This window comes from Ipomoea nil, unplaced genomic scaffold, assembly GCF_001879475.1.
Source record: "Ipomoea nil cultivar Tokyo-kokei standard unplaced genomic scaffold, Asagao_1.1 scaffold2975, whole genome shotgun sequence".
Classification (NCBI taxonomy): domain Eukaryota; kingdom Viridiplantae; phylum Streptophyta; class Magnoliopsida; order Solanales; family Convolvulaceae; genus Ipomoea; species Ipomoea nil.
The window spans coordinates 1364235-1379352 of NW_017619403.1; the positions used below are offsets into that span (position 1 = coordinate 1364235).

At 34.7% G+C, this 15118-nt stretch overlaps 2 protein-coding genes across 2 annotated transcripts; one reads left to right on the plus strand and one right to left on the minus strand.

Moving 5' to 3' along the window:
• Positions 1 to 8255: 8255 nt before the first annotated feature.
• Positions 8256 to 10901, plus strand: LOC109163205. Its single transcript, XM_019311967.1, has 5 exons — positions 8256 to 8914; positions 9361 to 9516; positions 9870 to 9965; positions 10278 to 10433; positions 10523 to 10901. The coding sequence occupies exons 1-5, from the start codon at positions 8360 to 8362 to the stop codon at positions 10661 to 10663; spliced, it is 1104 nt and encodes a 367-aa protein (XP_019167512.1). The 5' UTR covers positions 8256 to 8359; the 3' UTR covers positions 10664 to 10901.
• Positions 10902 to 11923: 1022 nt separating this feature from the next.
• Positions 11924 to 13647, minus strand: LOC109163204 (polycystic kidney disease protein 1-like 3). The gene is made up of 2 exons (XM_019311966.1): positions 13014 to 13647; positions 11924 to 12682 (listed from the first exon to the last, which is right to left on the minus strand). Exons 1-2 carry the CDS (start codon positions 13637 to 13639, stop codon positions 11965 to 11967), a joined length of 1344 nt encoding a protein of 447 aa, XP_019167511.1. The 5' UTR covers positions 13640 to 13647; the 3' UTR covers positions 11924 to 11964.
• Between the last annotated feature and the right edge of the window lie 1471 nt (positions 13648 to 15118).

A 15118-nucleotide genomic window follows, 5' to 3' on the forward strand; every position in this document is an offset into this window, starting at 1 on the left:
GAGGCGGGCTATGGTTGTTAAGAATTATGGGAATAATACAACAAAAATCCACACTTAGCTGCTGTGCAAATTTTACTGTGTGTGCGTCATCTATATAAACATTCAACTGCACTGAAGGTAGCTGATAATCCAGAATCCATGACCAAATTGAAGGAAGAAGTAACAAGAAGCTTGGGCGTTAATGTGCGTGAGTTTCTGTTCTGCTTCCTTCTGAGCTCGTAATTATGAAATACTCACGCATATTAAGCACAAATCTCACGCACATTAAACACAATACTCAGGCACATTAAGTACAAAACTCACGCATATTAACATGACGCACATTAAGTACAAATCTCACGCACATTGAGTACAAATCTCACACACATTAAATATAAATCTCACGCACATTAATCCACCGCACATCCGCACGGGAAGCAACCTCCTAATTGGAAACCTAGTTGGCTATTGTTTTAAAATTTTTACAGTATATGCTCATAAATTCATCAGAAGGTGGCAACATCAAATATGTCCCAGAAAAGCGCCATGCTTGGACCCATACTCCTTATTCATGCTTCGCACCGACGTTATAAAACCTTTCATGGAAATTTTTGTGGTGCCAAGTCTTCAATGATAACATTTTTAATTTATTTATTTATTTATTTTGGCATAATGATATCTCTCCTATTTTAATTTTACATGAATATAATAAGAGATATTAAAATTTAAACAGCTACCAACATCACATATGAATATATACCATATTGGTTCAAAAAAAACTTAAAATGTCTATAAAATATCTTTGAAGTAAAAATATCGAAAGATTAATTTTTATTTGATTATTGAATATTATTTTGTTGACTATATATTCTTTAAATAGTCAAACATTGAAAAACTCAAAAAATGATTTTCGTAATCTTAATTCTTATTAGAAGAACCAAATACCAAATTAAAGAAAACCACTAGCCTCTAATATGTATAGACGTACTATACATCCTGTAAAATTTTCGAGAAGATATATACTCCGTATATAGGAAAAAAATACTATGCAAATAATAATTTCTAAAAATACAAGCACAAGAAATAGAAGGAAAAGGGTTAGTGCAAGCCGTGTGAGTGTACTCAAACAATTAAACCCAACAAACTAGAACAATAATTTTGAACACAAATTTAGAGGGGTGAGATAGGTCATTTTATGCTATTTTTTTTTTTTTCAGCAAGATAACCAAAAAGAAAATTTTAATTTAATGGGAAATGGGTAAAGGAAGAATATATTTGTATTTATAAATTAAATGAAGGGAAAATGACACTTTTTACCCCTGAGTTATATACTTATAGCATTTTTTCCCCCTCAATCATTTAGGTAAGCACATTAGTCCCCTCAATTATTCTAAAAGTGGTGCTTTTCCCCCCTAATATATTAAATTGACATTTATACCCTTAAAGTAAACATTTTATTTATTTTATTACTCCAACAAATTATTGCGTATACGTAGGGATGATCACGGTTCAGTTTGAATTGAACCAGATACTAAAGCAATCGAATTAATAGTTTACGGTTATGATTCAGATCTAGAACCCAATATTTAAATGTCAATTTATTGAACCGTCTTTATTTTAAAATAGTCTAAATTCAACAATAAATGTATTTTATTTTTTCAGTTCGAAACATGAACCGTCCGTTCCGGTTCACGATTTTAATAAACTCTAAATATCGAATTTCGATTCTAAATTGTAATTGGAATATTTCGGTTTGGTTGCTATAGTGTTTGTTTAGTTTGAACCAAATTATGGTCATAATTTGTTGGAGAAAAAAATAAATTAAATATTTAGTTTAAGGGTAAATATGTCCATTTAACATTTCAGGGGGAAAAACAGCCACTTCAATAATTTAGGGGGAAAAAATGCTATAGGTATATAACTCAGGGGGAAAAAGTGCCATTTTCCCTTAAATGAATTAATACAGTCTCACCCTTGACAGGGTGTTTGGTTGAAGGGAATTTAAAAATTCCCTTCCCACTTAATTCTCACCTAATTTCAAAGGTCACAAAATTTCATTGTTTGGTTGAAAGGAATTGCAATTTCATGGAATTGCAATTCCCCAATTTTCATGGAATTAAAATCTCATGTCTCCCCTGATATTTTAATTCATGGGATATTAGGAAGAAAAAAAAGATAGTGATGAGTCAAAATTACCCATTCCTTTTTTTAACCTAAAATTAATGCCTAACAACAACAATGGACATTTTTGACTTTATACTACTTAATCCCTTTTAATTTCCATGTATACCAAACGTTGGAATTGAAATTTTCAGTAATTCTATTCCTGTAAACCAAACACTGGAATTTAAATTCTCACTTTATTTCCAGTAATTCATCTTCTATAGAATTGCAATTCTTTTCCCACGTAATTCTCCCTCTCCAATCAAACGCCATGTGAAATGATTATTGCAAATCCTCCTAATAGTGGAGTTATAATTTGGCCCCCAAAAACTCCATACACAAACTTTGTCCCACTCGTAAAGTCTAACTCTTATCCAAAAAATAATAATTATAATAATATTAAATAAAAAAATCAGAGATCCGATCTTGTGCTTACCCACAACTCCAAAATGCTGGGATAATTAAGTTATAATTTAGGGAAAAAGTACAAATAGATCATTGAACTATTTGGAGATAACAATTAAGCTATTAAATATGAATAAGCTTCAAATTCATCCATGAATCCTGAAAAAGGAACAATTAGCATTTTTAGCAGGTTAACAACATGTGTTGTGCTGATTGGGATGACATGTGTATTTATATTTTTTTCTACATGTAAGCATTTTGACCCTTTGAAGTCAAAATTGAAAGCCCTAATTCTCTCTCTCCTCTATTTTCTTCTTCGGTTCTTCATTCGCGTCTGCAACTATTGCTTCTCTATTTTGCACTTTTTCTCTCTTTTGCGATATTTTTAAATCAGGAACAAAATATAAATACACATTGCATCCCAATCAACACAAACTTATTGTTAACCTGCTAAAAATGTTAATTGCTCTTTTTTTCAGGGTTCATAAATGGATGAATTTATTCGAATTCGATGGCTTAATTGATATCCCCAAATAATTCAGTGGTTTATTTGTAGGTAAATTATATCGTGCACCGCGGTGCATAATGGATTATGCATAATGAAAAGAAACGGCACCCGTTTCGCGCAGGTCCGGGCCGTTCCGCAAAAAGTAACTCTATTATTCAGTTTCATTTTGTATACACTGCAGTTTCATTTCGATATAACTACATTTTCATTTCAATATAAGTACAGTTTCATTCGATATTATAACACTCAAATATGTGAAAATGTTATTTAATTTTATTTTATATACACCATAGTTTCATTAAAACACAACTACATGATCATTTCGATATAACTACAGCTTCATTGCATAATATACACTCAAAATATGTGAAATATTATTCAGTTTCATTTTATATACACTGCAGTTTCATTTCAACACAATTACGATATCATTTTGATATAACTACAATTTCGCTGGGTAATATACACTCAAATATGTGAAACTGTAATTCAGTTTCATTTTGTATACATTGTAGTGTCATTTCAACACAACTACAGTTTCATTTCATTTCAATTGCAATTTCACTTGATAATATAAAAATAATACGTGAGGCAGTGTCAGTTTAGATACACTGTAGTTTCAGTTAATAATTAATACATTAAACATGCACGCTCTGTTAACTATAACGACGCGTCGTTTCTTTACTTAAAGAAACTGCACCGTTTTTAGACAGCGACCATAATTGCTGTTATTTGTACCTTATCCCTATAATTTATTGCATAAGTATAAATTGAAGTGGATTTCAACATATTGAGGCGTAAGTTATGGTTTACCTCAACCAAAGCATTCCTAAATAGTCAAACTAGGCTTAGTTCACATGATCACATAAGCGCACTAGATCAGAAGGGATTTTTATAATATTATGTCTTATTAAATTAAATAAAAATATTATTATAAAAAGAAATACAGTTATTCAAAAATATAAGATAACATTAAATTATAATATTGTTAGATGCGGTAAAATTCATTACAAAATATATAGATTAATCCCCGGTTTAGTTGAAAGCCAACCAATAAATAATTGTATTAATAAAGCAAAGCTGCAATAGGATCGGGGGGATTGAATTCCACAACAAAAAAAAAAAAAAAAAAAAAAAAAATCCCCGGTTTAGTATAGCTTAACGTTACACCAATTCATGGGATGGATGTGGAGTGATGATTTTTCTTTTTACACATTAATTTCTTTTAGAGTTTAAAGTATATTTATTTTATTTAAGAAAATTATTATTATTATTATTATTATTATTATTATTATTATTGTTATTATACTTTTTTTTTTATAATTCATATTTTTCGACTTTGTCAGACTATATCTCATAGTTGTTGTTGTTATTATTATTATTATTATTATTATTATTATTATTATTATTATTATTGTTGTTGTTGTTGTTGTTGTTGTTGTTGTTGTTATATATAAAGCAATACAGTTTGAACTTCAAATATTTATTTGATTTAGATTATAAAATTATATTCCTCATTGCTCATTTTTAAATGTTTTGTTCTCTCTGAATTCCCCTTCAAATGGCTTCAATGTTTCCCCTTCTTATGTGGTTTACATTTCATAAATTGATTGACCTTACCATTAGTTAAATAAAAATAGTTGTCCAATAAGATAATGTTACGTCAAAAGGGAAATATTTAATGAGAAATATAAGAGATGTGTAGCATTACTCTTATTTAAAATTTTAAATGAATGGGATTTCAAAAAAATCTGATAAAAAATATGAGTAATACTATATTTTCATAATTTATTTTCCAACATTTTTCACCTCCTAACTTAACATCATTTGAATGGTTTAACTTTCTCTTTAAAAAAATAATAATTAATGGTTGGTTAGCATATTCATGGTCTGTCATACTAGAAAAAAAAATACTTTTTTGATTACTACCGATTTCTCAATCTATTGAAGCACAAAGAATTAATACCGTCCCACTAGGACTCAAACTCATGACTTCCTATTTGGAAAAGTTACTTTATGTCACTGGACCACAAAGTCATTGAGAAAGATAAATTGAGTGCATATAACATTTTACTTAAAGTAATGTGAAAATGTGATAGAGTGAATATTATTTAGTAGTGGTGTAAAAAATTTGATAGATATTATAATAGTATATCATTATGGTATTCTTCATGACTTTAAAAAAGCATAGAAAAAGCAAAAGCTAAATTAACACATTCCAAAGTTAACAGTAGTAATTATAAAAGGGTTGGATATATGCATATAGAGAGTGATATATAGGCAAGAAATAGTGAGAAATCCAGCCTAACCCAACCCCATAAATAAAGTTTACTACTTCAATCCCATTCCACAACTGTCAACTGATAATCATTTAAACACAACAATCCAAATTTTACTTTAATTATTTATCCCACCATTTTGAACATCTCCTTGGCCCCATCTATTCTCACCATTTTTAATTTGTAATCTAAAAAAGAGAACAATCCATTTTTTTGCTTTATTTATTTTTCCCACCGTTTTAAGCACCTCCTTGCCCTCTTCTCTCTCTCCCTCTTCAAATATTTATTCATTTTTTTTAATTTTATTTTTTTCAATGTTGTAGTTAAAAAATAGACTTAAATTTTACTCCTAACTTTTATCTCCTCTCATACATATTGGATGAGAAAATTTCAATTTTGGTCCACTGACTATTAGAGTTGTGTTAATTGTAACAATTGACTTTCAAAAATCTTAATTTAGTACCTTGACTATGCAATTTCTATCAATTTTGGTCATGCCAGCCAAATTTCCGATCAAATCTCACCGGAAAAATTTAATAGGTCAAATAATGAGGGTATTTTAGTCATTTTACTCACCACCCCTTTTTTCTCCGATGAGCCTCTCTCATTTCCAGCGAAGAAAAACAACCTTGATTTAAAAACTCAACACATAGTATAAAGAGAGGTTGAAACAATAATTATATCCTAAAGCTCACTTCCATATATATAGATTATATTCAATCAAACAACACATGGAGCTTCAGAAGTTGCAGAAGTATATATGATCATTAACGCCAGCAGGAAAAAAGCTTAATTAAATTAGTATTTTTGATCGATCTTCACCTCTATTCTACAGCATTATATTCATCATCTGAATCTGGGACTTCTGACTTCATTCAAATCGAATCCAAGCCTATTATTAATTCTATTGTCGCCGCCACTATTTATGTCCTCATCTGCGGCCGCGGCTTCCCGGCCATGACCTCCGGCGAGTCTTGCAGCGGCGGCGGCCCTATTTCTGCAATGTCGCTTGTGCCCACCCAGCGCCTTCCCACCCCGGAAAACCATTTCGCAATTGTAAGGGCACTTGAACGCCATCCTCTTCTCCGCTTCCGATTCTGCCTCTTCTTCTTCTTTTGAATCTTCGTTAACGTCATAATCTTCATCGTCGTGATCATCCTCAGACGAAGAAGAAGAAGAAGATTCATCGACTTTACTGGGGAGCATTTTCCGAGCTGCTTTAGTGTGATGGCGGCTATGGATGCCCAATGAACGATGGCTCTGGAAATAAACGCCGCAAATGCTGCAAAAATACCTCTCCGTCGCCGGAAATGGGGTTTTTAAATCAAGGTTGTTGGTCACCGGAAATGGAGAGGGTTCATCGGAGAAGAAAGGGGTGGTGAGTAAAATGACTAAAATACCCTCATTATTTGACATATTAAATTTTTCCGGTGAGATTTGGCTGGCAATTTGGTCGGCGTGACCAAAATTGATAGAAATTGAATAATCAAGGTACTAAATTAATATTTTTGAAAGTCAAGTGTTGCAATTAACACAACTCCAACGGTCAGTGGACCAAAATTGAAATTTTCTCATATTGGATGTAGACAACTTTTCCTGGACTCACAAGGTGAAAATATCCTATCCATGTTTGCCATATCATGGAGTAGAAATTGATAGTCCGCATAGTAAAACTAGTAAAAAAAATACTGTATTTGACAAATAAAAAATAGAAAAATACTACTTCTACTCCTAATTTTTACTGTCTCTCACAAAATTTTGATGTTGATATTTTCATTGGGACCCATATGGTGAAGATAACTAATCATCAATTGTCATTTGTCACATAGAGTCAAAGTAAGAGAGTAGAAATATAGAGTATATGTAATAGAAACAGTACGTGTTGAATTACTTACCTAAGTTATGAATAAAATAATGTTATTTTCTCATTCCGATTTTACCTTCTAATGTTTATTTTTTGGCGTGACAATAAAATTCTTTTATTCATTAGTTATCATAAATTGATCTACCCCAGTAAATGATGTAAAATAAGAAGGAAAATATATCATTATTGATTATTGTATGAAAATTTTGAAATATTGTCCTACCATTTTTTATATTTATTTTTTATGTATCATAATGCAGAATTTTCATTGTTTTTTTTTTTTATAAAAAAAAATTCATTCACTTAGTGCTTTAATTGCTTATAATGCTAACAAAATTAAACATAATGGATAGAATAGATAAAAAAAAAAAAGTTACTTCTTTGGTACAACATATAAAGGGATTATAGGTTCAAAAACTTTAACTTAATTTCACTTGAAAACTTTTGAAACGTTAATTATTTTAGTTCCTAACTATTAATTTAATTAATTTACGTTATTAGGCTATAATAATAATAGTATCAAATGTAATTTTCAATAATCCGCTCGGTTGGTGTGAGTGACTATACACTCTTATCCTTTAAGAGAGATTAAGAGTTCAAATCCTCTGTTGTCTGAAAAAAATCATTATTATTATTATTTTGTATTTGATGCAAATTACCAAATTTTTTTATCAATTCATCTGACAACTCTAGTCAAAATTTTTCACATAATAATCATATAAGGTATCTAAATGTAAGTAATATACAGACGATATAATGAAATATAATAGTATTGATAACCAAAATATTGATAAGATCAATCGAGATTGATACAAAAATTATTTGGAAGAATCAAATTTGACGAAAATTTAATAATCGTGAATCTAATATGAATAAATCAAGAATCAAATATAATGTGAAACATGTGGATGGATAAAAATTGAAAAAGAAACTCAAAAAGGATTTTAGATTTGATTTTTTACATAATTATTAAACATATAAATTTCATTTATTAAATATATATATATATATATATTTTTGTGTGTTAATAAATGCATAAAATTGGGATTGAGGAAAGTATGTTTTCCAAGTCACGGATGTCCAGTCCATCTCCTCTCATTTCATCCAGAATTTCAACTCTCTCTCTTCTCTCTCTCTCTCTTCTCCCCAGTGCATACAAACATGGCCATGGCGGTTTCAGACACCTCCACAGCTAACAGATACAGGAGAGCAAGAAACCCGAAACAGAACCAACCCAGTGCTGACACAGATCCAAATCCCGAAGCCGTCCACTCCACGCGCTCCAAATCCACCATTTCCGCCATTCTTCTTGCCCCATTTTCCCCCACCAGCCCCACCCATGACCCCCCCTCCACCCTCACCCCCAAAAAGAAGAACTTTACCACATTCAGGGGACTGGGCTGCGCCGCGCCGCCGCAGGTGTCGGTTCCGGCGGTGATTAGGACCTCCGCCGACTGGGATTCCAAGAAAGTGAGGAAGAAAAAGCTGCGGAGCAAGAAGAGCAAGCCCATCATCAATTGTGCGGTTCCGGTTATTAACACTAACAACAATGGCGGCTCTTCTGCTCTGTCGTCGAGCTGTGTGGCTGTCCCTGATGTTTGGTGCGCTCCTGGAATTGGGCTCACCACTGACGCCGCCTCTGTTGATTGTGTTGTTTCAAGAAGGCCCGTCACGGGGAGAGGGAGAGTTGATAGCGATAGACTTCCTTCAAGAGAGGTTACTAATTACTATCCAATTTCTCTTTGAATCTGTTTCTCTTGTTCTATCCTGGTTAAATTTTGAAAGTTGAAGGACAATGGGTCATGGGTCGAATGGTAACAATTTGAAAGTGGAAAGACCAAAGTTTAGGACTAAACGTGGTGGCATTAACTCTAATAAATATTAGTTAGTTTGATATAACTAGAATACTAAATGTAGTGTTATATGGCTGATTGAATGCTTCTCTCATTACAAAAGAGGCTTTGTATGTGTAATATTGTTAAGCCATTAATGTGCAATCCAACTATCAGCTTAAACTTTTAGTTGAGATGTAGCACATGTTTCAATTTGGCCAGACCAAAGGTCATGGTCTTATGCTTTTAGTTGAGATGGAGCACAATTAAACATCATCAATGGCTTTAGACATAGAGGTCAACTCATTTACGAACTTATTCATTTTACAGAGATCTGGATATACTGTTAGGAGAATGGTGATCCCAGAGGACAATCCATTTCTTGAAATTGACTCGGACTTGGAATTGCCCAGGTCTCGTGTGGATCATTTCGTGTCCCGCCATCACCGCCATTCTAGATATGGTTTTCCTGAAGGACTTGCTGAGGTTTGTTTATACTATAATCATCATCTTCGGTGTTCATCTTTATTTTGCTAAAGATCCTAGCTTTTTACCTATGCCAATAATGCAGTTTTCAATTCTAATATTCCTTTTAAATGTACTTTGTATGATGACTTGATGACCTACAAGATGGGGCGGGTTTCCGCTGTGGGTCTGCCCTTTTTACTGTGTTTTGATCTTGTCATCTTGTCGTCTATGGAGATTAATTAGTGGTTCTATTATGCTGTCATATAAAGCTAAATTATTAGTGCTTTGCATTGTTACTCGTAAATGTTGAATGCGTAAATGGTTATTTTTTTTTATTATGTTTGAGCATTTGATGTTTGATTATATTGTAGATTGTAATGCTGCAAAATAGTTTGATGGGAGGAAGATTGGATGGGCTTGATCGATACCGGGATTTGAGACTTGATGTTGATAGCATGTCATACGAGGTGAGTCGGTCAGTTTGCTTTAAGGATGATTCGATGAACATAGGATTGACTGTCTAGAACTATATCTTTGATGGATCTCAGCGCTTCACCCATCCTATGACTGCTATAAGTCAAGCCTTAACCACCCAGTTTTTTGGCTATTGGTTTTATGTAAGATATGACAACCAGATAGCTAAAGAACTTTGTGGTTAAGCGTGCTTTAGCAGTTACAGGAAGGATGGGTGATCCACTGGGAAGTAATCATAGTGCAGCACTGAGATCCCAATCTTTATACTTGACAATTCATAAGCTCGCATTGGTGATGGGAAACAGGAATTGTTGGAACTCGGAGATAGAATCGGACATGTGAACACCGGACTGAGAGAAGACGAGATAGCACGCTGTGTCCAGAAAACCGAGCTGCCTTTTTTAACCAATCGGCGGTCACACGTGCCAACGGAAATGGAAAAGAAATGCAGCGTATGCCAGGTCTGTCCGTCAAAATTCTGCCCCCGTACAACGATTTGTATTTCCTCGTTTTTTCATTCCACTTAATTGACTTAACGATATCAACGTAGGAGGAATACGAAGCTAATGACGAGATGGGGAGGCTCGAATGTGGACACTTGTACCACATCGACTGCATAAAGGAGTGGCTCCTACAGAAAAACGCCTGCCCGATTTGTAAATCTGCAGTGCGATCTCACACCAACGTCTAATATGGATCCCTTTCTAGATTTGTTAATCTGTACAGCTTTTATTCCAGTTGCAAGCGATGTTAATTAATTTTTGATATATCATCTTGATTCCTGGATGCTTGATGGCAACAATGGCCTTTTCTATTTTAATTTTATTATTTTATTTTATTTTATTCTCATTGCAGTTTGCTCATATTGTCTAGAACAAATTACCATTGTTCTTGGGTTGCTGTTCTTCTGTATAACCATATTTTTGTATCAGATAATGAAAAGGCCATGGTAATAGTTTCTTCTTCCTTGGTTTGTTCTTTTGTGAACAAAAATAGTAAAGAATTTTGTAGCCTTAAAAATTTGATTGACCAAAATCTGCCAAGATTTGTCAAATATTGATGCAAAAAATTTGTGATGTGGTGCTACGAAGTGTCCGAGTGCACGGCTACTCATGCCAATCAAGTTTGTTTGATGTGTTGTCATTTAAGTAGTGTAGAAATATATATATATATATATATATATATATATATATATATATATATATATATATTTTGGTTACAAATCCAAATTATCCGAGTTAGAAATTTATTGCGTTAAATAACCTAAACATCTTATGGGTTATATATGAAATAAAACGGATTGGGCATCCAAAATTTTAATTGAAATTCGTTTGGATTGTGAATACTCGTGCACTTGAACTCTCTAAACTCGTCCTTTATTCAGCCCTAAAAATAAAAGAATACAAGGGAAGGAAGGAAATGGAAATTTAGGAATAAGTTATTATTTTTTTTAAGTAGATTTTTAAAGTGTATTTCACTTGTGCTCCTAAAAGCATTTCCTTCTTAGAAAATGAGTTAGAGATTTTCTTAATTATAGTAATGGTAATGAAAAATTTTATAGTTTTCATCCGTGTTGTTGAGAGGAAATTATGTTTGAAAAGTAAAAAAGTATCTTAAAATTTTTTATTAGTAATATCAAGTGGGTTGTGTTGTGCTAGTTCAATTCATATTTTTAAATTAGTAATGTCAAGTGAGTTGTGTCGTGTTAGTTCAATTCATATTTTTAGATGATTGGGCATTTAACCTAACTCAATCTACTTAATTTATTACAACTTCAAATTTTAATAATTAAAAAAAAAAATAAATTATTTATGAGTTCTAATCAAGTTTTTTTTTTTTTTTTTTTTTTTTTTTTTTTTTTTTTTTTTTTTTTTTTTTACATAAGAGGGAAACGGTCAAACCTCAACAATTATTAGAGTCAAACAAAGGCAACCATCCTTTTGGCTTACTTCCTTGCTTGCTTTTCTATCCATGGCCGCCATCTGGATTTCCTTAAAGGGGATGTGAACTTACTATTTGCTGCATAGAATTCTCTCCGGGAAGCTGAGCCGCCGGAGCTTGTGATATTAGCACAGCAGTTGCGGGGGTTACAGTCTGGTATTGAGAAGGAAGTGGCGCCACCGCCGGACATTGAGCGGCGTAGTAGACTTGAGAAGCAGGAGCGGTAATGGGCTGCTGTAGTGAAGGAGGAACTTGAGAAAGACCCAAGTATTGTTGCGCCTGTAACTGATTTCCGGTCGGAACTTGAACCACCGTCGTCGGAGTCGGTGCAGCAGCGGCGGCGGCGGCTGGCCCGTACAAGGTAGTCGTGTTCGCTGCGCAAATGGGCGGAATGATGGTCACATTTGGCGGCGGCGCTGCAGCAGTATTGGCCGGGAAATTGTACGGCGGCGGAGATTGGGCGACGGGCAAGACATAGAGAGGAGGGTGTTGATCAAGTTGGTGAGGAAGCGGCGGCTGTTGTGGTGGTGGCGCATAGATGGGATAGTAAGAGAGGGGCAGGGGGTCGGGTGGTGTTGGGTGGTGAATATAGTGCGTGGGTGGAGGGTGAAGGAGGTGATGTTGGAGAGGATGATGCATCAGAAGTTGAGAGCTGAGATCCATTATTGCAGAAGGCCTACTTGTAGTTTCCCAGTTTGTAACAAGACTGGCATTACTGGCATCTTGATGGATTATATGCTTCCAAGAAGAAGATGCACTACTGCTTTCACTGCAACATATATTATAAATTACCTTATTACATAGATTATAGATTACCTTATTAACCAAATATTAGTGGTGTCAATTGGACCAACTATTCAATTTTGGACATGTTAGGACTGACTGGCTGCCTAGCGTATCACCCTAATCGGTGGTTTAGGAGGCGGCCTAACTTCCTAGGCAGTGTAGGCACTGATTAGGCTGTCACTGACTAGGTTACCTAGCCGGCTGATTAGCTATTGTTCTTTCTGTTTTAAATGGGTTATTTTACTCGAAACCACATCATTTTGAGTGAAATAACCCTAAATTGTTCAAACTCTAGATGAAGTGGAGCATATTACCTTGCTATAGAATCAGGTGTAGACTGGACATCCTGATTGGAAATGTTGACTACCAACCCTGAGTCTGCACAAGAATTATTATCCTTGAAGATGGAGATTCCGTGGAGACGATCTACCGTATTAATATCGATGGTAGGATCAGAAAAGGCTCTGGAGACCAACCCGGAGTCATTAATGGCGTCGACGAACCACTGCTCAGATTTGGCATCGGCAAGCAGACAACCTGCGGAGGCTGCAGTTTCAGGCTTGTCGGGAAACAGGAAAAACCGGAGACGAGGTCTCAGAGGGGAGGCTGCGGCGGCGTCGCCGGCAATCCTGTCGTATTCTTGAACCATGTTTTCCAAATCCTCGTCGTTGGCAATTGATACGAGCGAGTCAAGCTCCTCGTGTGGGAGCTGGTACTTGAGGGTGAAACGCCGCTGGCCGTTCAGGAGGGTGTGGGAGAGGTGGCGGCGCAGTTCCGCCAGGGAGACGCCGCGATCCACCGCCACAATGCGTTTCTCGCCGCCGACGTAGCTCAGGGATTTGTGGTGTGGGCGGGGAATGATATGCCCGCCGTAAAAGCACATGAAGCGCAGCTTCGCCGGCAGCGGATCGGAGCCTGGAGAGGTAGTGGTGGAATCCATTGATTCTGGGGATCGGATTTGGTTTACTGTGATCATAGACTGATACGTACTTTATATATGCATGGTTTCAAAACAAAAATAAAAATAAAAATGTGACAGCTATAATGTTGTAGTAATTACTCACTTAAGGTGGGGAGCAACTTGTTTATAAACTACTTCACACTCAAAGTAGAAATTAAAGCCAAATCTGGCAACAGCTAAATACCAGGTAGCACGAAGTTCAGTTTCTCAGTAATGTGAAACTCTTGGAATATACTTTCTTCGAATTAGTAATCATCTCAACCTTCCCGAATGTCAAAGACAATTATATTCAGCTTGTAATTAGGAAATTTGCTTCCTTACTCTCGGAAAAGGTTGAATCTCCAACCTCAAAGGTCCCTTACACTCCCTGACTCGACAAAACATTTGAGAGGATGTAAATTACGATGATCCAATGACTCAGCAGATATGATCAAATACTAGTGGGCACATGGAAATTTTGCTTTCTGATAGTACTCAATCTTACCTATTCTTCATTTCTCCCCTCTTTGCACCAATGCACTATTTTTTTTTCTTGTATATTTGAGAGTAATGTGAGTATAGTACACAATTGTAACGTGATAGACTGATTGTCTAACCAATAAGACATCATAATTTAACAATCAATCAATTACATTACATGGTAGATAGATGTGTACCCATCGGAGTAAATCTTGTTTAGTGATCATAGTCGGCAAAGGATTACTAATTAAACCAATTTATGTTGTCTGGACTCATCCATCCTTAACCAAAGGTCAAGGGTTCGATCATTGACTTTGGGAATGGAGCAACCTTAAATCTCCAGACCAGCTGTCCCACCCAAAAGAAGTGCCTGCAATTCAACGAGGGAATTAGTTACTGTCTCCAACAGTAGAAATCTTGAGTATACCTAAAAAAAAATTATATTGTGTATAACTTATCGGCTCAAACCAATAGAATACTTCCGCTGGAAGCTAAACTAGTAAACTTGATTGGCTACGGTTAGGAGCTGAGGGAATATAAAATTACTGGGGACACCAATTGTATTTATGAAAATGGATCCCATGATTTTAATTGAAAATAAGAGTTTTTTTTTTATTTTTTTAAACATCAATATTTGGTCAAACATGTTAAATTCGTACTAAAGCAACCTACGATGAAATCACCCACAGTAATGCTTAATTTTTCTTTAAAAAGCAATAAAGGAATAGATAAGAAGCAAATGACTAAATCTTAAGAAAGCTGAAAGCAAACTATGATAGAAAAAAGAAGGTTGCTTCAAATTGCAGCCACAGTACTTGGAAGCTTCAATGCACTGCTGTAAGATAGCCTCTTACACATTTTAATGTTTTATATCTAATTCCAAATTAAAACTCCAGGTTATTTGCCCCCAAGTCTTTCTCCTTCCCTTCCAGCCATCTTGGGACAAAGTATACCATGGACCAGGGTGTACGATGTATCTTAGATTGTGGATTCTAATAT

Bases quoted from the DNA above. Each gene is read 5' to 3' on its own strand.
- LOC109163205 (XM_019311967.1), top strand. From the start codon at position 8,360: ATGGCCATGGCGGTTTCAGACACCTCCACAGCTAACAGATACAGGAGA. The intron at 9,966-10,277 runs GTGAGTCGGTCA...GATGGGAAACAG, and splicing joins TTGATAGCATGTCATACGAG to GAATTGTTGGAACTCGGAGA. The intron at 10,434-10,522 runs GTCTGTCCGTCA...ATATCAACGTAG, and splicing joins AGAAATGCAGCGTATGCCAG to GAGGAATACGAAGCTAATGA.
- LOC109163204 (XM_019311966.1), bottom strand. From the start codon at position 13,639: ATGGATTCCACCACTACCTCTCCAGGCTCCGATCCGCTGCCGGCGAAG. The intron at 12,683-13,013 runs GTAATATGCTCC...TATATGTTGCAG, and splicing joins ACACCTGATTCTATAGCAAG to TGAAAGCAGTAGTGCATCTT.